Below are 23773 nucleotides of genomic sequence, written 5' to 3'. Positions count from 1 at the left end.
CCAGAGCTTTTCTTAAGTTTTTGTATTCCAGTACATGTGACAAATTGTCATAACTCCAGCCAAAACGTCAGAGACTCTAGAGGGCAAGGTAGGAGCTGATCTGTAGGGAACCACTTCGTCCTGGGTGCTTTCTGAGCAGAGATGACACAGAATGACTCTTTGGGTTTGCAGACACCAAAGATAAAACCCAGTGTGTATAAGCAGATTCTTAGCACTGACACAGCTTGGACTATTTTCAGAGATTGCAAAGTAAATCTACGTTTATATATTGTCTCCTAAAACTCATTAAAAAAAAAAACAAAACAAAAAACCAAAACCCAACACATCCCCAAGGATTACCTTCTTCAACTGGGAACACACAAGGGTTTCTTGAAAGCTACAGACTTCACTCGCTGCTGCACAGAAATATTTTACTTCTTTTGGAGCACTATATAGGGATATCTTTGCGCAGCTGAGTAACTATAAAACCATTACACATTGTAACCAGCTGTCATTCTCAACTACACAGTATCAAGAACTAAATTCAATCAGCAATGCTCAAATCTGCCAAGTTCTGAGTGCTATTATGGCCTGGAATGATACGTGCCACTTCCAGGTTTTAATTATTTTCTTATTTGGCCATCTTTTTTCAAACAAAAGTGGTTGAAAATACACAGCCTCTTTTGTGAGATAATTTCTCTGGCATAATTGAAGAAGATGCTTCAACAATGTTGACTTCTTCAAAATTCAGTTCCCTGCAAGTATCTGTATTCTGCTCTCCAGAGGAATCTCTGAACCTTGGAGCAAGCAAATGCTTTTGGTCAATTGACAGCTGAGGTGAGAAAAGTAACTAGTGGTTTTAGATAACAAGACTGCTCAAATACAGAGGTGGACATTACCAGTTCTCATGGAACATATTAATGAGATTAACATTAAATATAGGTCACAGTTTGTCTGCACCACAAAGGCAAACAGTGAGCCTGCTGTATATTCTTCCATAAGGGTGCAGTACTGACTTTCCCTGCCCTGCTCCCTGTGAATAACAAAAAAACAAATAGGAAGACAGTACTAAAGACCTGAGCTGGTGGCCTTTGCCAATCATTTTTACAAGAGACCTTGAGTGGAGAAGCAGACTGTGGAAAAGGCTAGATCCTTCCTGGAACACTCAGCTAGAAGGACAATGTTCATCACTTGCACAGCATTGCTATTCATGTGAACTCACACAGCTCTCAACAGCCTGTGACAGCACAGCTTCACAACTCAGCAAGGAAAACAAGCTTTATGCTGCTACACCTGAGGCTGCACCAGCTACACAAGCACAGCATGGGGCAACAGATGAGTGAACCTGGCATTTGATGCTTTGCAAATCCCACTGTCAGTCTCTTGGGAAGCTGGAGCTGTTGACAAAAGACAGTGTAATTATTGGAACTGGGTTGTACAAAGGTAACAGCATAAAAACTTAACATTCCCCAGAAGAAATGAAGGTGTTAAAATAGCAGCTGGGTAAATACCACATAATGAAAGAAAGCAGCATGAGTTCCCCAGGTTCAAAAAAGGCAGACAAGTACTTTGTAGAACTGACCTTATTAAAGAGACATTAACAGTTTAAAAATTCATCTAAACCTGAAACAGTTACAGTAATCAGTGAAGATAAAAGTTGCCTATAAAATATAACAATTATTTCTGCTAAAGTGTCAATCCTTTTACTTCCATTTATATATTTTTGTAGTGAAGTGCCAGGTCCATATAGGTATTCCCACTTTTGTTTACAACAGATTGACTTTGACACAGATAGTCTCTTCCAGAACATCCAGTTATTCACTCTTGGTATGAATTATTCTTCATTAGGTCTAGCATGTGTATTCTACTTCATAATAAATTAATACACAACACCAAGGTTAAAGAAATTTAATATAAATTTATGATAAGAAATCTCAACCCACTTGTTTCACAGAAGCATTTTCACCTCAATCACTGCAGGACATTTTTAGTCCATCTTTCCTGAAATATTTTTCATCATGTGGGATCCTTTTTATTAAAAAAACCACCAACCTTCAAAATGTATTCTTTTAAATAAAACCTTGACAGCGTGGGGAATATGTATTGCATGCTAATCCAGTATCCAGGTATCCCAAGCCAAAAATACAGCAAGGTGAGCAGAAAGTGTGTTGTTGTTAATGCTGAAGAGCCTGGGCATAACTAAGTCTCCTGAAAATCCTGAACCCTGGGCACAAGGGCTGTTAGCTGCAAGCTGACATTACTGAAGCACATGTTGAAAAAATTGTAACAAAGCTACAGTTTATTTGTCTAGCATGGAGAATAATTTCTTCAATAAAATTTACCATGGCCAGCAAGTTGTTATTTACTGTATGGATTAAATCATTGACCAAGGACAGTTACATTTGCTTGTTCTTTGTATGCTTTGGCTCCTTGTGCAATGGCTTCATGTTGAGAGAGGACAACAGTGTAATGGATATGGGAGTACACAGGGAACTGTCAAGGGCAACAGGAGAAGCAATGAACTTGCAGGGGAACACAATTGATTTGGACAATGTTTCAAACACTGAAGAAGTTGGCCTTCTATTACTTCTTGTATTGATGACTGTGAAACCAATAGGATGAATTTGAATGGCTTGTCCAGCACACACATTCTTTGGGAGACTTCAGCTGTGAACTAAGGATGGCAATACCTATGGCACACACACAAAGCTGCACAATCAACAGCTGGCCCTCTGTCCTCTGGTGTGACTCAAAGCTCAATGCAAGCCAACTCTTCACTGAAGTGGGCTACTTCTTTCACAAGGCACAAGAGATGTCAAGATCTGGATGTTTCTTTGAATATGTACTGCATGATACGAGAGTGACTCATAGCAGGGAGTGACTTTCCCTACTACAAAGTTACGGTCACTGAACTGCTTCAAATTTGTAATGAGGTGTGAGAGAGTTACAAATCAGTTTTCTATTGCTACAGAGAGATTATTTATTAAGGATAATAAATTGATATCACAATCAATATTCAGATGTTGCATTTTATTATTGTAACCTAGTACAGCTACTGGGCTCCATGTCATATCTGTGATGAGTTAATGTCATTTCCCTCTCATATTGTAACAGTGAGGAGCCTGGGCTTGCAAAGACATCCTGAAGGGACTGACATTCAAGAAGGTACTTCAGCTTTCAAGTGCTCCTTGCAGCCATGAGCTGTCCAAGTTTTCCAATTGCTTTCTTGCCTCTTCTGAAACACCTGAGGCTCCTCCTGTACAGCTCTGGCCCACTTCCAAGGCAGGACAGTCCCTTCTCTTTACCCACTCATGCCTTGGGGATGAAATACCAGACCCAGTTAAAACCGCAGCTCTGAACTCCCACAACCCTGACAGACTCCTCTTCCTGTGACAGCAAGTACTTCCATGAAAAGACTGAAGAATGCAATCAAATAATAATTAGGACTGTCATTCTAATTACTGCATACAATTTCTAATGCTAGTAGTGATGGGAAACACTAATTGTCTTCTGTGGAATGAATATTCAAACTTGTCAGAGAAGTGGGGAAAAAAAAATGCCAACTGTAGATACATGTATAACATTTTAATTTTCAAATAATATGGCACCCTATTAATAAAAAGGCACTGAAGATCTGTACAAGAAAAAATAGAAAAGATGTGATCACAGTGGTGTCAGAGCACAGCATTCAAATACAGTTACAACACCTTCAAAACAGGCTTGAATAATACAAGATATTAATAATTACATGTGGTTATTTTAATTAGCTTTTCCTGTTCCTCTTTTTGGGATTCATGTTTATTGGACTCTTCAAGTCAACCAGACAGGTTTAAAAATTAACTCTTTCTGAAGTATAAAATTATATTCTTATCAACTTAGAGAAATTCAGGAATAAGAACTTTAAAAATATCTAAATTTGCAAAAATTGGCAGCACTGCAATCAAAAGAGCTCGTGAAGGCATTACATGCCCATTTACATTTTTCACTTTTCTACTGAGCAAATGTGATGACATTGCTTCACCAAGGAAAAGACTGCAACAGGTTGTAAATATGTAACAGTTTGGAAATGTAGCCACAGTTCAACAGAAGCAAGTTTAGAAACAGAGAAATGCTGAAGTTACTCCAGGATGAAAGGCTCAGTACACAGTATATGCTAAAGATCTGGACTACCAGCTGTCATTGCAGAACACAGACTGCAGAAGTAACATGCAAAGCCTATTAGGAACACAGTGTTAAACAGTAAATTAACTAGAATAATATAAAATCAGAGAACAGAGGACATGTGGTTCTTCTACCACATCTCTTCTTGTCATCTGCTATACTGCAGCTTACCACAAAAATATAAATAAAAAAATAGTAAATCAGTACCTACTATATACAATAAATAACCTTCCTGTATAAATTATGAAAATACAACTATGGTAAAATCAGTGCAAAAATGACCAAAATGTAGTGAAGGAACACAGAGTCCTGCCTGCCATAATGTGCATCATGGAAAACCCATATTTACCTAGTACAACAAAGCACTGACAGGAATTAAAAAATGCAAGATGCACATCACCAACTGTGCCATTCTAAAATTACATCTATTTCCAATATCAGACAAATCAGATTAAAACAACACATATGTTATTTGAACTGTACACTTCATTCTTCTTCATCATTTTACTGAATTTGAAATAACTTTCTCTTCCCTAAGTGATACTCTAAATGGAAGTTGCTCTTGTGAGTCCACGTTTGCACGAGTAGCCTTTTTAGAATTAAGAAAGTTCTTCTTCTTTTTCCTTGGAAAACTATGCAAAGCAAGTTTTGGATCACTTGGTTCACGGAACAGAAGTATCTTCTCCCCTGTGTCCAAGAGCTCTATGGCTTCAGCAGCTGCAGAGCTCAGAGAAACTGGTGGATCATTTGGATCAGGTTGTTCCACAGGAGGGTGTGCAGGTGAACATCCCAGATGAATGAACGCTGCTTTTTCCAAGACAGCAAGTTGCTTCTTCTTTATCAAACTACATTAATGAGAAAAATTGAGGTGAAAAGTGAAAACTGAGGCAAAAAATTCATAACGTCCTATACCACACCTAGCCACAGAAGTGGTGAAGCTACTTGGAAGCTAAAGAAAATCATATTTCAACAGAGAGAATTGTAGTTTTCATTCTAATTCCCAATAATTCACGTATCATTTTCTGAGATACAAAATTGCAAAAGGAAAGGCAACCTCATAATAAATAAACATAGGGAAGATGAGCAATGTATGTGAAAAATGTGAGAATTTTGTGTATAGGTACAGAAAAATCTTTTTAGGTATTTACTATATTGCTTATTATGTATAAATATGTTGTAGGAACCATAAGCACTAGATAGAGAAGTGCCAGAAAATGCATATTATGAACTAATTCTAAAAGCTGTTAGAAGAATCTTGGCCCATTAAATAAACTATAAAGAAAAAAAAAAAACCCCACCCAGTATGTTTGTTCTGGTTTTCTCCTTACCTGTCTTTTCTCTTGTTTAGAGAAGGGATCTTTTCTAAACTTCTGTTTATCAGATCTTGCCTTATTTTGTTCTCCAGTGCTTGCCACAACTCTTGGCTCTTCCTGAAGGAGAAGGAAAAAAAATCCCCAAATATACACATTTTTCTTCCCTCTCTGACTTTAGCTACCAAACCCATGACAGCAACAGCACAAATGTAGTCAGAGATTTCAAGAACTCTTGCTGCCCTGCCAAAAATCATTTAAATCAGTTAAGATCACACCTCAGGGCATGGTACCAAGGACTCTTATCTGCTCCTTGAGAACGCACAGCTGCCAAGGACTGGGCTCAGTGCCCCAACATCTGCTTTTGTCTCCTGCCCAGGTCATGGCAGGGAGTTGGGAGAGCAGATCCTGAGCATCCCTTGGTGTTACTGCACAGATTTCAGCTCATGTTAATGGGGCTAAAGGGAGTGACAAAGGCCCTGAGATTCTACCTGTGTCTCTGAGAAAAGGGAAACTCAGTGCCCACCTTGAACTTCAGTAATTAACTACAAAGGAACAGACATCTGCAAGGTTGCAACTTTCACTATTGGGAAGGAGGATCTCCTTTACATCTTTAAAACATCTAAAACCTGGTGTGTCATGAACATTATTAAAAAAAAAGTGGAAGGAAAATATTTTAACAAACTCCAATTCAGGCAACAGAAAGAAAATTATCAGAACAGGATTTATAAATCTATGAAATAACTGTTTAATTAATGAACTTATAAAATTACTTTAAGTTTTTATCAATAAATTTATTATAATTAAAACATTTCACAAAATAAGGTAGTAGTTTTGAAGTATTTTTACCCCAGAAAAATAGTTCAAAAGGAAATTTATGCACCTGTGATTTTTTTCTATAGCTGTCCATCTCATTGTCCAGCAAACAGACATACACATAAAACAGCAATCTTGTCTTGCAGTGGTCTACCAGAAAACACCACACCTACCTTTTCTTACAGCTGCCAGACTCATCTGCATTACTTTCACTTTCAACAGCACCATCTGAATATTTACTGATGGAATCAAGGACAGAAAGAACCTCACTTTGTGGGCTGGAGGGCAGCAGCAAGTTCAGGACCCTGTGTAACACCCCCACTGGCACCCTCGTCAGTTTAGCTAAATAACCTGCCAGACGGAGCTCCTAGAGAATAAATGAGTAAAAGACAGATAAATTCAGCATTGAAAATAAATGTTAGCCAATCTTAGTTACTGTTATTAAATAAATAGTCATTATGGAAGCAAAAAATATTACTGAAGATTATTTTAGTAGTGACAATTTTGGCATCAAGTGCTCACACTTCCATGTCTGCTATTTCTACCCACAGTGGCCCATGTATATCATGGCTGTCCATTTCATTTGGGATTTTGGCAATGTAAATGCTAAATAATCAGTTGATCTTGGCATATCTGCTCAGGGCATGTACTTGATGCCCTTTGATTTGAAAAATCACAAGACAATTACATTCTAACATGTAAGGCTTAACTAATTTATGGATTCTTCTACTATAAGGAAATAATTTCAAGATAGCAAGGAAGCAATGTGGCATTCCTTGGTCTGTAAAATTATGGAGGGAAAAACAGCCTTGAAAAACTTTACACGTTGTCATGATTGATCACATCATTGTTCAGCTTCTCTTAACACAAGTTTCTGTGATAAGCTCAGAGAACAGCTTGTAACACTTGTTAAGGGGTGAAGTGAAGAACTGCTTTTCTTTTGGTAGTATTTTTTTATTTCCAAACATCCTGCCTATTTTTGCCCAAAGGTCAATGGTAAAGCATGTTCATATAATGTTCAAGTAGACTGAATTCAAATTTAGTTGTTGCATAGACACTCAGCCAGCCCCATCTCCTGCCCCACTCCAAACACCAAATTTCCATTGCTATTTTCTGCTCTGTTGTCATAAATACACTGTCCCTAAGGTATTTCTGCAGATCTCTTGTGTGTTTCAAATATAAAAAGTCTACAAAATATTGAGGACTATGTGGAAAGGAAAGAGTAAGGCAAATGAAAACAAGTTAAATGTCTCAAAGAGTGCCAGAAAAAAGCTGCTGTTGTCTATTCAAGCCATACATGTAACTCAGGTAGCTGAAGTTAGGTAAGACATGCCAAGTGCAATGCCTCATGACAGCTGAGTTATCAGCACTCTGCAGACCCTCCTGTAAGTGCTGATGGAGGAGATGACTACAAAGCCCATGTCACATAAAACCCCACAAGATCCCAGGAAGACAGCCAGGTTCTTTGTCCACAGTAGTTTCAAAAAGTCACAGCAAATGTTTGCCTTCTTTTCTGTATGACAACTTTTCAGAGGAGTAAATTCGCCTAGGAGATTCCTGGATTACCTGAATCCTCTTTGAAAGAAACAAAACATCACCAGCAAAGCAGTCTTAAGCCAAATTTAGACAGCCACACAAAATAAAGAAATCAATCAACCTCCTTTCCCCTTAATTGTCCTTCAAGCAAAGAATTCTCTCTGAAAGGTAAGAAAACACTTTTCAAAGTTTTCTGGCCTCTTCCGTGTTGTTATCGATTTTACATGGAAACCACTGAGATCACACAGAATTAACAAGACAAAATCCTAAAACTGATGAGAAATAAGTAAATTCGTACAGTTCTTAAAATATTTTCATAATGACTGGGCACCAAAGTTGAACACCAAAGAGATGTTTGCTCAGGCTACTTAGTGAAAGAAATTATTTGATTCTTCTTTGGAGAGGAATGCAAATAAGAGCATAAGTCTTAATACAGACACCTAAGTCTAATTTCTACAGCACTGTCTTGTACTTCTGGTCTTTAAACACTGCTCTTCTCTAAACTTACAAAATGCAACATTAAGTGAGAATAAACATGACAGATCTCTGAGACCTATTCTGCTCTCTTTGGCTAAATGTTCTCAGGATCTTTAAACCAGTTTTGAAAACAAGTAGGAGTAATGATACTAGAAAATTTAACTAGCAGTCCTGCTATCATTTAATTTTGAAACATATTAAATGCAAATCATTCTTAACACTCATCAAAATCTAAACAAGACCCTTTTTTCATTACATGAAGATTCAACTGTAAATCTGTCTGTTAACCAGTAAAACAGGCACTTCAGCTCTCTATAGAATGAAATGCAACAGGACGAATCCTGAAAGGATTTGTAAATGAATAAACAGAAGTATAACCCAGTAAAATTCAAAAGGCTAAAGGTAGCCCAGAATTAACTGAAGTGACTGATAGTATAGGCTGCAAACTGATAGCAACTACTAACAGAGAGTAACTCTAAATACATCTAATGGTTCCCAAAAAAGAAGAAAAGCTGATATCCAGATACAGCTGTAATTTAAACTTGGAACTTTGTTCAATTTCATGCTTACCTGACTATAAATTGCCAAAAACGCATTCGTTTCTATATTTTCCAGGAGATCTTCGAGCACCACGCAATTCCATTGCTCATCTCTCAAGCTGAAGTGAAAGACAGAATTAACATTGAAATCTGCCCAGGTGCAATGACTGCATTATAGGAAACAAAACTGGAAGGTCACCCATTCAGGAAGCATATCTGTCTGTCAGCAAATCTGCTGTGAGCAGCCAAACTTCTAAAACATGCCAAATTCTCTTTCCTGCTTCCCTGAACCCCCAGGCAAACACCAGAATCTAAGGCTTTGCTCTTGCACACAATTCAAATCTGGAATCACTCCAAAGCAATGTGATTCAAACAGTCTCCATCTTCTTCCCTCTTTTTTAAATTTCATCACACTTTAAGGCAAGCTGTGGGTCTTTTTGCAGTTGAAATATGACATTAAACAGTAAACTTCCTCATTGCTGGTGATTATTTTTTTTTCTAGACTAAAACATGATGACATCATGTACAAATCCTGCAATGTACAAAAGTACAAAACTTGTTCCTTCCAATAAGTTTTCAAGTAAAGCCTAGCTGCAGTTTCTTTGAAGGTTTTTCTGATAGGTTACCAGCTTGTGGATACTGGTGCAGAGATTTATCTGATCCTCTACTGACTCCTCACTTCTGCAACAGGAAAGATGTTCATCTAAACTTAGCAATGCTCTAGCTTTTTCAGAATTAAAACAGACTTACCACTACCACAGCCCTTTTTAATATATCAGTGGTTTTTATGGAAAACCACTTTCTAATGGTAAGCACACTTTGAGGACATTACATGAAGCTTGAAATGTGCTAGGCTTTTAATACTGTGCAATACACAAGGAAATGTCATTTCTACCTCCTGTAACCCTAATAAAAGTAATACAATAGGCTGCAATTTTGCAAATTATCACCCATTTTTGCTAGGCAGCCATTATGACAAGACAGATATTTCTGTATACCTCCCAAGAGGCATTTTATTTGTTGCTGATATCTTTACTTAAAAACTGGCCAGGGAAAATTGAAATTGAAGAGGAGTTTATACATCTCATCAAAAATAATTGTGTGCCAGGGAATTCAGTCTACAGTATGACAATGGAGATGGAAATTCAATTTAAATTGTCTCAGCTATTTCCTCTGACCCCAGCAGATCATGCTGCACTGAAGTCCCTCCCTATCTTCCTGGGAGACAAAGCAATAGGAATAAAATTATTTTCCTCCTTAATGCTAAGGAGTATCATTATTTTTCCACTATCCCTGTCAAAAAAATGGTGACTGCCATGCAACATACAGCACCATTTATATGCTACTAAGTTATTATTTTTTCATGTTTCTCATTTCAATATTCCCAACTTCTCAGTTGTGCTCTGGGCCACAGTACAAGAAGGCAGAGATCAAATACAGATGTATAGTCCCTCTCCAGAACAGCACAACATTTCTCCTGCTGCTTCTCCAGAGTCCATAAGAACTGCAGTAACATAGTAAAACCTGACGCCAAAGAACTTACCATTGCTGGTACAGGTTTATAAATTGTTTACATTTATTCATGGCCTGTCTTAACAGAACTGTCACATGTCTTTCTGCATTCGTGTCCACAGCTTCATTTGAGAGTCCAAAACCATCCAGAATCCACCTCTGCCTACTCATTAGATGCTGCTGCACTGACTCCTTATGCAACATCTCATACTCCAGCTTCTTTTCAAGTTCTTCAATCTCCTAGAGGTTGAAAATGCATGATGATAAGAAGTTAAATTATAACTTGAAAGAAAGAATTTCATTTGGAGTGAAGAAAAAAGATGATGGTATCAGATTTTCTGATATTACTTTATTCATTTCTTATTCTACCCAGCCACTTGCAGTCATTACACTTTTCAATTCATTGCACATCTTCAGTAAACATGACTGGCACGTTATGAATATCAGAACAATGAGGAAAGCTATGACTCAATTTTCATTGTGTTAAAAGTCAATGCTCTCTGAAACCTTCCACTGGAGAGGACCTCCAGCAACTAGACTGTCAGCATGGCTGAGATCAAAACTAAGGAACCATTCATTTGTAAGCTGCTTAAATCCACTGAAACAGCTTGAGAAACTCAGACTAATTAATTTTACTATATCAAATTTACAGTTAATATCAAAGGGATTTAAGTTAAAAGGCAGTAATTCATAATTAGTCTGATAAAGTCAGGGTTAAAATAAAATGCTCAGAAAATCAAAAGGTTAAAATCCAAAGTCTTCAGGGGACTAGATCCTCCATGCTAAAAATCTCACTTTGATCAAAAAGTCAAACTAGACACCAGAAGGAAGGCTCCATATTCCTATTTCCAATGTCACTGTTGTCTCACCTCAACTTTTACATTGCTTACTATCTCAAAGCCCCACTTCCTAACCTGTACCTTGGAGAAAATGCTGAATTTTAATCCATTCCTCTGCCTCACCAGCTGTATTTAACCCAGTGTTAGCTATTCTAGGTCTAAATTCTGCCCCTTCTTCAATCTTTTTCTTCACCTGCTCAAGAACAGAGAAGGTAAAAGCAACTTCTCTGAAAAGCCCCCTCACACTTAAGGCACAAAAGGCAAAAAATATGCTTCCTACATTCAACTTTCACTATTTCCTTCAGCTCTAATACAAATTCAAGAAAAACTGGAGGCATATAAGCATTCTAACTGCCACTCTCTGAAAAACTCTGTAGAGATGACCACATTAAAATTAAACAAGGAATTTTCACAGCAGTAGCTGTCTAATGATGCCCTCTAGCAAAGAGGTTTTTCTCAAAAACCCATTTTGCTTGTTCTACTCCAGTGCTCTCCCCAAGCTTCACTTGGATGGTTTCAAATAGCAGATGCAGAAAAAAGTCCTTGTGAAAACGGAGCACTGAAGTATTAAAAAAGGATTAGAAAATTGGCAGATATCAAATATGTAATAAATATGGTGAAGGGAAGAGGTTTTTCCTAGATTTTCTGCTATTTAAGCTGCATGAGTGTGATTGGAGTGAGACAGGTAGGAGGCTGAATAGGTAATCTCTAAAAACTTGACAACTGCAGCATATCATGTGGTTATGGATTTAGCATATGGACAGCATTATAACAGGAGTAATTCTGTAAGACAGACACAACAATTTACTCTTCTGTCATGAGTCCAAATAACTTCTAAACTTGTCTTTCTTTCAATCAATAAAAACTAAGTAGCCCTTTCTGCCTGCATGCAACTGTAACGAAATAAAAAATAATAACACACAATCTTCCTTGGTTCTCCTTCTCTTTATGTCTTTTACTGAATGCAGTGAAGTGCACATACTCACAGAAATTAATGTCTGGACAACCAGAAACTGCAAACCAGCAGCTAAATCAAAGATACTCTAATAGTGGCTGTTTCCTAACAGGATTTTTTTCTTTTAACAACTACATTACTTACAGGATTATGCGCTTCTAAAATTTGAATACATTCCAGCTTTGACAGGGTTTTTGATGTGTTCAGTTGTTCAAAGAGCAAAGCTTGCACATTTATGATAGCAGTATACAGCTCCAGCATTTTGGATTTTTTAATAGTCTTTTGAAAGGCTAAAGAAGCACTATACTCTCCAAGTTTATTTTCCAGATTGCGCAGGTGACATTCTTTCTCAAGCTGCAATTCATACTTTATCTAAAAAAAAACCAAAACAAAAACAAAAACACAAAAGATAGATTAACAGAAACTCTTACATGCACACTTATGATTTTAGTACTCTGTAATTAAGCAGTATTATGACAGCAAAGAAATCAGTGCTGTTATCTTACAATGTAATATACTGTTTCAAGAAGTGTTTTTAACCTTCAATTTCAAGTTTTTACTGTAATCCAAATTAAAAATTACAGTACAGTCAAATACTTCAAAGAGATCAGGCTTTCTTTTCAGGTAGTCAAAACGGAAATATTAAACGCAAACCTAAAACAGAGGATCAATATAATTTTTATTATAATAAAATTAAAAGCTAGAAACACAAATAAATCTCTGGTTAAATGGAAAGATAAAATATGCCCTTTTGCTTGAAAAAAACATGGAACTTATAGAAAGACTGTATTTAGTTTCAAATTGGCAAGTGTCAGTTAATGCTGACTGATGACATTCAACTATTCTTTGAGCAAATAATGAAAAACCTTCTTTTATAAAACAGAGTTAAACTGTAAATCAAAAGTCTATTGGCAACGGATTTCAACTAAGATTAGAACTGGATGGGATCAACATCAAACAGCATAAAATCAAAGTGATTTAACTCAATAGCTGTGTTGCTGCCACACATTTGACGGAACCTCCCTAGGAATTATTGAAGGGTGAAAGGCAAGTGCAGCATGCGCAGGCACACGAGCCAATGCATGTGAGTGATGAGCTCTCCATGCTGTGCCACTGAGAGCCAAAGACACTGCACTGTGACTGTGCTTCTGTGGGACAATGTCCAGAGCAGCCAGCTGCCATTACCTTCTTCAAGTGCTTCCATCTCAGCTTGTCACTCTAAGCTCCCTTCATACTCAAAGAAAACATACTTCTCAGTAGGTTTCCTATCCTAAAATATGGATTTCCACTGACATGTAACGTGGATGTCTAGGTTAGACACTGATGGCTCCACTGCATATTTAACATTTAGGTAGCTGAATCTTCAAAAGACTACAGTAAACAATTACCAGGTAGTTTGTGTTCTCTCCCCCTGCACTGTTCACTTGGGCCCAGAGAGCTGGATTGTAAGAGAGAAAAAATACAGATACAGAAAGCACATGCAACCCTGAGAGCTCCAACTCCACTACTTGGTGTTTTAAAACAGTTAGTAATATTTAATCTTTTAAACATAATGCATCCTTTAAATTAGTATACAATTAATATAAATATTTTAAAATAGGAAGAAATATTTCACAGTATTTTACAATGAGGGTTGTGAGACATCTTCAACATTATACAGCAAATGAACTCCTCTTAAACAAACAAAATGCTGCATCACTCAATTGGTATTGCTATCTACTCCCAGCCAGAGTTTCTTTCTGACTCTTGCCAGCTCTGAAACCAGCCATACAATTAGAATGACAACAGCTATGCCAGATGGTGCATATAAAACTGGAGCAAGGAGGTTTAGAGAAGCTAAATTTCCAATTTTAAAATTAAGATTCTAATAAAAATGTAAGACAGCATTTGCTGCCTTACATTTACTAAACTATTCAGTACTTTTTTGCCTCTAAAGCTTAGCCCATAATCTGATGTACATCCAAGGAAGAGTACTAAAACCACCTAAATTTTGAAGACCAGGGCATTAGGTATTGAAGTCAAAATTTTAATGCCTCTGTTAAAGGATTAGAACATTCTCAGACCACAGTTATTAAACTTGTGAACAGTGCTAGAACATACTTGCCTTCTTGTTGTAGTCTTGCCCAAGCACCTGCTCTCACTTTCAAAGATTGGGTGCTAGACTAGATAAAAAATTCACTTTTATCATCTGCAACCAAATCAAACAATGTGTTTGATGCGTTGGTCTCACATAAAAGTGAAATTATTTCTGAATTAACACATTAACCCAGTATTTTTCATTTTTCAGGACAGAGGTATAAAAACCTAAGAAATAGGTATAAAAACAGCTTTTTGTCCCAGTTGGTAGAAAAATTGATCTTGCAATCTCTTTGGAAACTATTTTTTTATCTACTAATTTTAATTACCAATGACACCTGCTTGTCATGCATAGTTTCTACAGCTGTGCACCACCTTTGTTTAACAAACTTAATGTCCTTGCAATGTCCTCCTGACATGCAAACCTAATATTATCCATATCATACACATGTGAAAGATCTCTTGGAACATCTACTAGCAGACAAGTAAAAAGCCTTCAAAATCCCATATTAAGATTGGCCCCACTCCTTTCTCAAGGATTAACTTTAGACTGGGGCTGTGTATTTTTAAAAGGTACCCACCAGAATTAAGATTTCCTTTCAGTTAGCTCTATACAAATAAACTCAGACCCTACCCAAAAACCTTTTGGATCTAAGAATCCATTTTTGGATTTTCAGTAGCATTAGCAGATGTCCAGGAACTAAATGCTGCTCAGCTGAAGCATGCATTGAAGCACCTTCCATGTTTTGAAAGCCTTCCTAGAAAACCACAGGTCTAGGGGAGCCTTGCAATCTTGCACACACCAAGCCCCAGAACCATTGGAAGAAAAAGGGGTGAGACATGAAACCAGTTCTGTAACTAGGATGCAAAAAATAAAACAAAGCAAGAACTATTAAGTGTGAAATGCAACATCTTGATAAAGGCAGGCAATGGTAGGGAGATGCATCATGCCACTATACCTTACACCTTTTTTCTCTGGTTCTTATTCACATTGATAGAATGCTGTCAATCTTCAATTACTAAAGATCTAGGTTTCAACTTCAGTCCAGAAAAGATTGTACTTACCCTGTTCAAATTTTCACCTTTCACTGAGTCTTCATAAATTAAAATTTTGTCCTGTAAAGATTTCTTCAGAATATCTAACTTATGTTTATTCCTGGATCCTGTTTTTCCCATTTTAGAATGCTGCTGTAACAAGATGAGCAAAAATGCTTTATTTGTAAGAGGTATATGAAGATAATAATGTTAAAATTATTACTTATAATCAAAAACTTGGAAAATATGACTTTCACTGAGAAAGTACATTTGAAATTAAGGTGCTGCCTATTCATTCAGAACATTCATTTTGGACATTCAGACAAAGTTAGAATTTAAAAAAAAATTTCTTTTAAGTAGAATTATATATTCATCCTTCCCATGAAAACTCATAGCATATAAATTTGATTTTAAACAAGCTTTAGCAGTGATAATAAGAGAAGATTTTAACTGATACATTGTCTCCTCAGCTCAGTTAAAAATGAACAAAGAATATTAATTTAAGATCTACATTGTTTTCAACACACAGTCTGTGAATCACAAATGAACCATGATAATATTAAGAAGCACCGTTCCATGTAATCAAATTACTCTTGACCTTTCTATTTCTTTACAAGAATACCAACTAAGTATATGTACTCTTGGGGAAATGATAACATCTGTTCAACTGTAAGGTTTTGCAAAGTCATTTCTCTCCTTTAGTACTTTAGAAACTATTAAGGCTTTGAACTAGGCTAATTCCTAGCTCAATTAACCCAGCATAATTTACATGTTTAGAAAACATAATTGAACCAAAACAAAGCAAGGGCAAGTCCTCCTTTTTAAGATGGCTTCAGACACAACTAATACAGGAAATATTTTTGGCTCCCATATTTTATAAGAACTGAAAATAATTTATAATTCCAGAGATTTTGCACTTTACTGAAGGAATGAAACACCCCTCACACGGTTCTTTATAAAGGGCTAGATTCAATAGGCAGATAGACTTCTTGTTGGAAATATTTCTCTAACTTTAAGTAAGCCTCATCTTCCACATATTTAGATTTTGGGAAATAACACCAAACTGCCTGCATACACTAAAATATTTTGCAATCAGAAAACATAAATCATGCCAAATTTCTTGCCAAGAAAGGCCATCTAACTCAGGAACTTTATTTTTGTAAACAGACAAAACAATGTAGAAGGGTCTTTTTCAGAAATTCCCATAATTTTCACGAAAGCAACAGAAATACACAGGTGTATGTGAAAAGCACCTATTTATCCAACTGCTGCCCAAACAATTATCTTCAAGCCCACTGGTCCATGCAGACAGGAGAAGTGTACACTGCTGTTGTACCTGTGAAGAAGCTACAGATCCAGATCAGCAGCCAATGCCAGCAGCCACAGGTACCCCCAGGATCCCCTTCCACATCCCCACACTGATCCCACACTGTTCTCACCTGTTCATTGGTCATTGCTAAATTCTGCTCGACTTTCAGCACCTCAGTGTCCCTCTGCTCCACCTCAAAAGCCTGAAGCAAGGTTCTTGCTCTTATCTTGGGCCAAGCCAAGCTGCTGTCCACCTGGGAGAAGCAGCAGTGCAACTCTTGCCTCATTCTAAGCAACTCCTCTTCTGAGAGTGAGAGGGGTAAACATAGAAGCTGCCTGTTAAAAAGCACAAGAGCCATTTGCTGTTTAGTGATTTAGGCAATATTGCATAAAATGTAAGAGACATGCACACAAACACTTTACACAGAGTGATCATCCTTTTTTGGTCTATTTCATATATCAGTTAGCTGTTCACCATGTACAAAATACTCTTGAGGTTACCTTAAATTCTGCATACAGAGCTTCCTGGACTGTAAAATTTCATTTTCAAAGGAAAACAGCTTTTGAATATTTAAAAAATAAATTAATATTTTTAGCACATTTCCTATGCATAGAATCCTTCCACCTCTTCAGACAATACACTGAGCTTCAGCTGAAATCAAGATAAAAGCTTCCCATAAAGCCTCCCTGAGCTGTTTCCCATCACTTACCAGCCACAGCTACTGAGCAAGAAAAAATAAAATAAAATCTCTCCCTATTATAAATGCATATGCCATCGCTTTGATCAACAGATAACAATGGTTCCAGCTGCTAATTGTAAAAAGGCACTCTGCAGTCTGAAAAACACAATATATTTTAAGAATAATTTGAATTACTCAAAGTTCCCATTTTGCAGAATTAAGGTTCTCAACACAGATCTCTAAGGAACTGATCATTGGGTCAAGCTGAAGTTTACTTCAAAATAAAGCATGCTCAGCTCTGATTAACCATAGACTATACTCATCTTCTCACCTTGTGTATCTTATTTCCTTAAGAATATTTCACAAAAAAACCCATACTTTTATTTGTTTGGAAATTTCTTTTATTCCACAAAAATGTTTGTATTAAAAATATGAACAGTATGTTTTTCAAAAAGGACTTTTCATTGAAAACAGTATTATGCTGCATGCTTCATTAGTACTGATACTTTTATTTAATGTATACCAGGCCTATACTGCCTCATCATTTCACTAAAATATCTGAGTTTAGAAATCCTTTTTTCTTTCTAATGAATCAGAAAAGAACAGTTAAAAACTTCTAATGCATGAAGTTTTTCCCTTCAAAAAGTTGTTTACTTTAAGACAAGACTACTCCTAACTAGTCCAGATCATTTATAGCATACTTAACCATTTGTCATCTTGTTTTAGACTCATGGAAGAAAAACCATGCCATAAATCCACATACATAGATATATAGAGAAAGATAGGATAAATACAGCAAATAGAGTTTTGTTATATGTCTATATTTAAAAAGGACTGTAAGCATTAACAATCTTCACAAATATTTTGGACTAACCCATGGTCTCTTTAATAAGCAACAAAAATGAAAAGTATCGTTCAAAATAATGCTTTTTGCAAACTAGATAGCAGATGAGAACATAAACATGAGAGCTGGCATCTGTCAGCAAAATATCATAACTGACAGACAGTGGACTGGAAAAAGACCATGACAGATTCTAAGGGGCTATTGGTAGGACAGTTGTGGCTGCATTTTCTGTATATATTTTCCTGCATTTTACTGAAAAAAAAAAACAAAAAACCAAACAGATTACTGCTGCTCCAAATAATGATAGCATCTAACAAATATGACTGGCACACTGCAGGTTGGAACAGAGTTATTATGGAATACTAACATAGAAACAGTAAAGTCCTGCTAGGTCATACAATCTACCTCCATATTCCTGCAGGTCTGCTCTTGGCAATGTAAGTGAGAGATAGTTAAGACAAGCTCGAAAATGTGTACAAATGACTCACAGAAAAGTATTTAAAATGCTGAATAAAATACAAAGCCCTTGAAATTAGAACCAAAACAATGGGAAAAAAAGGAATTTTCTTCTTCAGCAAAGCAAATGCAATTGGTAAAGTTTCTTTTTATGCCCCTGTTATATGGTTTTATAGTATGTGGCAGGAAAACTTATTCTGTCTGGATAAAACTGCCCATACAAATCTATTTTGCTTTAAAGAAGAGGTATGAAGGAGAAACTTTTACCAGTGTCTTTTTTTTTCTTTTTTTTTTTTCTCCCTCCCTGTTCAATCTCTTATGCCTGGTACATTTTCTTCAGAGCCACACAGCTTATTATAGGTTTGCCTGTTGCAGCTGCTTCCCCTAAAGCTGCAATTTTACTTTTTCATGTTCCCATGTCTCTAACAATGTCTCTTATTAATTAGACATTGTATAGGAAATGTAGTACTGCAAATATTCAGGCAATCAAACAACCAGACATAAATGTACTTGAAAGCTAACAAGAAATGCTCACCAACATCTCCTGATCTCTCAGGGACCTTTCTGCCCACTGTGAGAGGCACAACCACTCCTGGCCACAGCCATGGGCTCTCCCTGTGCAAGGTCTCCCAGCTGTGGCAAGGCCACCACCTGCTTTCCCACCTCCCCAGGGTCACATTGTAGCAGGCAGCAATGGCCCTAACACTTTCTAACAAGGGGCCAGAACTCCTCTCTGCAGCTCTGCCTGGGCCATGATGCCTGTCTGGCTCAGGGCTTGGTGCCAGGGACACACTGTCCCCAGGCCACAGCAGCCCAGTCCGACACGTGGAGCCATGAGCAGGACAGGCAGATACTGCACTGTGTACTTTGTGCCAAAGCTTAAACCAAACCTGACGAGTAAGGCTTCACTTGTGGCTAGAAGAAATATATTCAACTTAGACTTGGGGCCAATTAGGTCTGACATGCTAATTGGCATTTCCAAAGTGTGGGAACTCAAAGAACAGACTGAGAATAACAATGAAAGATGTCTAAATGATACCTCCCATAGAATGAATGGAAGTATAAAACCTTTATTTCACATTTTTAGCTTCAAGACTGCTGCTTCCTAGGATTTCCACTGCAGTGTTCACCCACTGGTACTGCATGGGCTGAGCGATTAAAAAAAAAAACAATTCTTAAGTGCCCAACAGAGAACTATCATTAGGAATAACAAGTGAACAGGTGTGAAAACTCCCAGTTCTATTCTACTTGCCATAGTAACTAAGAAAAGAGTACAGAGAGATACTTACATGAATATTGACTGTTCCCAGCTCCTTATTTTCTTTTGTTCTGAGATGCCAGTTTCCAGCTCTTGGCTTAGCTTCTGCCTGGTGAGCTGAAGCAGCTCTTCAGCAGCCATGTTCTTGTCATGTTCTTCCCTTTCAAGCTGTGCATGTTTAACCACCATCTCTTTTTTGTGATCCTCCACAACTTCTAGTAGGAACAATTTTGGCACATTGAGCTTGACCAGCTCTTGCACAACCACTCCACACTGAACACGTTTAAGCTCCTCAATGGCTTTCTCTGCCAGGCTAAATAGAAGCTCCTTCAGCTCTTCACTGGCCTCATTGTCAAGCTTTTCAGTAAGTTCTTCAAATTCAATGGTGTGGTCACTCAGAAGATTTTTCCAGTGTCTCAGGTAGTGAGAGATCTCATCAGTAGTTTTGAAGGGGTCTCCAAGTGACAGCTGCTCCTTCTGATGCTCTTTCTGCTGATTCATTTACCAAAAGGAGGAACAAAGTTTTAAAAAAAGAACATCTTGAATTCTAGATCCTCAAGTATGAATTTCATAGCAATGCAAAATTTCATATTCTTTCTTTTCCATGTTCTCGAAACTGCTTTTCAGTGCCCGGAGGATCACCTAGCCCTCAACAGATCAGCTTTGTGAGCACCTAGGAGGTCTGTGATAACTCTGACTATCGTTAGATATAAAGGCTGTGATAATATGGACTGTTGCTAGATAAAAGAGCTAACATCTAAACAAATGCATCATCATGTGGTTTCACAGCTATGAATTACTGCATGACTAATACAAAATATGGTGGTACACAGTTAAAACCAACTGGCACTTATTTTAAACCACGCTCCTGGCAGTGCTGACCTCTGCTATAAGAACTACATCTTATTTTTACATTAATTCAATTTCTAATTCATTATAAGCCCTATGAAAATAAAAACATGGAAAATAATTACCTTTTGCAGCATTTCCCGCCTTCGTTTGGTAATGAGTTTCTGGCAAAGCTTCTGCTTTTCTTGTTTTAAATCATGATCAAATTTCTGTTTAACAAAATTAATTTCAGCCTCAGCTCGGTCCAGCAGAATTCCCAAATGACTTTCAGGTAGATGACCTGCTCTGAAATAACAGTGTTTGAAGGCTGTTATCCCAAATTCTTAAGAGCAAAAGGATATATGAGGCAATTAGCACCATAAAAGGCTCAGCAAAATGGACACAAAGAATGATCTTTGTTTCTTTAGCAGTGATACCCAGGAGAATCAAACAAGGAAGGGGATAATCAGAGGACAATCTCAGAGATGAGCACAGAATTGAGGCAATTTGTGAAGATGTATAAAAAGAAACAAGAAGAAGGATGGATAGACAGGAAGGATAGACAGAAAGGACAGATGGGAAGGACAGGCAAGTGCAAAATCAATTACACATCAGTTTGTAATGTGATATTCAAATGAGACATTTTAAACCTTATATATTATTCATATTTAATTTTTTTCATTTAATGCCCTGGAAATGCCATTTTATGTTTTTTATAATTCCTTCTCCTTATTAAAACAAAACTCTCTTTAAAGTATGTAATCAAGTAAAAAAAACTTTATTTTTAATAGACAAAGCAATCATATCCACAAAATAGTTATAGTCACACTTTCTACTAATTTTACATCAGAAGAATTATAAAAAAATCAAAATAAGAGCAAAATTCAATTATCTGAAACAGCAAATTGTCAGTCATAAGCCCACAGTGCTTCAAGTGGAAGTTCAACACTATGGTCTACCTCTAGTTGCTACAGTATTTAATGTCAAAGAGAAAACAAGATCTCAACAGTGGCTGCAACAGTTAAAAAAAATCTCCACCTCCACAAACTCAAATTGAATTTCAGGCTTACCTGCTATTACATTTACATTACAAGTTCCCCAAATCTTTCTTATTCAACAGAAGAATAAAAGAACATCTTAATTCAGACCGGGCTGTAGGATATTGTGAGTTATAATTTCTATTAAGCACAGCAAACTTACAAAATGTGGTGTCGTAAGGTTAACACAAGACTTTGAACTGAAAGCACCAATTCCTGACCTGAAATTGGATGTTATACAGATACCTTCTAATTTACCTATCCAGTCCCCATTTCTCAAAGAATACAGAGTCAGGACTCAGATGAATCCAAGGCTTTCAAGGTTTCATTCCAGTGTAATACCTGGCCCAATTCCTAAATTAAGGTTGTATCTAAATGTGGTAAGCAAGCCCTTCTCCAGAAAGGAGAGTCTTATTTTGGTTTATTAGGATTTACTGCTACTGTGACAACTTAATTCCAACCAAAATCCTCAAAATAAATGCTAAAATAAAGCAGAAGATTACCAAATTTTAGCTTATTTGCACCCACTGCACTGTAACCAGGGTGGCCAGAACCCGTAATTCACACCTCCCCATCTTCTGCTCAAGCATCCACAACTATCTGAGCAAGCCATGAATCACCACTCCTAGATAATGTATGTGCTGGATAGAAATTCAGATGCGCTTTATCACAGTCATGTCAACAAAACAGATCCTCGTTTTGCAGAGCTTTTTCAAAGTCTATCTATTGCATTTCTTTAATCTGCAAAGAGGATTAAAATACCTTTCAGTATTTTGAGAGTAATCCACCAAGCATCATTCTTGGCCAGGTAATTTCTGCCTTGAAACTAATCAATCTTAAAATTGAGTGTTATGTCAAAACCTCCCTAACAGCACCAAGGTTTTTTTGGTAACTCTAAGTCCCCTCCCTCCTTTTTGACTGAACTCAAGGCAAAAGATGTGTGAATAAAGGTAATTAATTATGGTGAGAAAGTGCGGAAAGATAATAACTAAGATATTATTTTTAACACCTTCATCTTTTTTTGTACTGAGGAAATAAACGCAGGCTTGCTACATCCAATTAAAATCGCTGTCCAGAGCACAGAAAACAGTCTGCAATAGAAAAAGATAGATGTGCTGGAACCACACAGCAAATGAAAGTTTAAGAAAAGTCATGCAACACAGAATGATAGGAAGATGATATATAGCTACCTATTTTTAGGATTTAAAAAAAAAGGTCTACAGTGTTTCAGTTGGTTTATTTAGAGATCCAGTATGTCCATAGCTAAAATTGCAGGTGATGCAGTATCCCATCACAGAAGCCCTATGTCTATTTATTTCCAAACTTATATTAATGGGTGTTATGGTAATTCCTAAAAGGCTCAATCCTGGCGAGACATCTTCATTTCTGGTTTCATAAAAATACAATATAAAAACAATCACAGTATTAAGAATAAAAGATGTCTCAAAGGAATCCAAATAGAAATGCAAAACAAAAGGAGAGAAGAAAGGTAATGAGATAGTATAGACTGTATGATAAAACTGCCTGGTCTCAGCATAGTGGAAATTTAATCACTGAAGAAATGTGCAGGTACATATCTTTGAACAAAGAGAATTTTAATGAAGGAGAATACTGTGGTAATACCAAGGATGTTTAAAGGGAAATCCTCCCAAAGGCAGTGAGCACCAAGGAAGGTACAGAGGTGAAGCGTGGAGCCAACAGCAGCAGCATCACAGGTCAATCAGAGAGAGACCTTGACTCCTCTGTATTGAATGAAAGTCAACAAATTAAGGAGCAAATACAGAGAGCACTGAAGTAAAAAGCAGGACTTTGATGTTACAGGGAATCAGTGTTCTGGGATGCTGGACCCCAGCAAAGGAAAATTGTTTCATGAAAGCTTGAAAAGGAACAGGAGCATCACTAAAGCAAAAGCGAGATCGATACGAAGCAGAAAAGCTGCACAGGCCTGAATGTACATGGAGGCTGAATCACATCACCATACAGAAATCACAGAGAGACAACCTGCATGACTCTGCCCATGCTACTCCAGCTACATCAGGATTTCACCTGCTGAATTGGCATCTTGCTGTTGTCCAGAACACAATTCATGTTAAAAATTTAGGGCAATAAATGCCTCCCCTAAATAGC

General features: G+C 37.1%; 1 protein-coding gene across 10 annotated transcripts in view; it reads right to left on the bottom strand.

Annotated features, from left to right (window-relative positions):
• Positions 1 to 639: 639 nt before the first annotated feature.
• The window catches only part of EVC2 (EvC ciliary complex subunit 2), a 64999-nt gene continuing 41865 nt past the window's right edge, over positions 640 to 23773 (bottom strand). For 7 of the 10 annotated variants that reach the window (XM_074541741.1, XM_074541747.1, XM_074541744.1 and 4 more), the window contains 10 exons: positions 20756 to 20915; positions 19813 to 20273; positions 16675 to 16879; positions 15266 to 15388; positions 12269 to 12496; positions 10362 to 10570; positions 8850 to 8937; positions 6440 to 6633; positions 5469 to 5570; positions 640 to 4985 (listed from right to left, as the gene is read on the bottom strand). In XM_074541741.1, the coding sequence (XP_074397842.1) occupies positions 4640 to 4985; positions 5469 to 5570; positions 6440 to 6633; positions 8850 to 8937; positions 10362 to 10570; positions 12269 to 12496; positions 15266 to 15388; positions 16675 to 16879; positions 19813 to 20273; positions 20756 to 20915 (2116 nt within the window). In that variant the 3' untranslated portion in view covers positions 640 to 4639. The remainder of the gene's footprint in view (positions 4986 to 5468; positions 5571 to 6439; positions 6634 to 8849; positions 8938 to 10361; positions 10571 to 12268; positions 12497 to 15265; positions 15389 to 16674; positions 16880 to 19812; positions 20274 to 20755; positions 20916 to 23773) is intronic. The other 3 variants (XM_074541742.1, XM_026792588.2, XM_074541743.1) reach the window with 2 other exon arrangements.

The sequence above is a fragment of the Zonotrichia albicollis genome, chromosome 5, assembly GCF_047830755.1.
Source record: "Zonotrichia albicollis isolate bZonAlb1 chromosome 5, bZonAlb1.hap1, whole genome shotgun sequence".
NCBI classification, from domain to species: Eukaryota; Metazoa; Chordata; class Aves; order Passeriformes; family Passerellidae; genus Zonotrichia; species Zonotrichia albicollis.
This window is presented reverse-complemented; position numbering and strand designations above follow the sequence as displayed.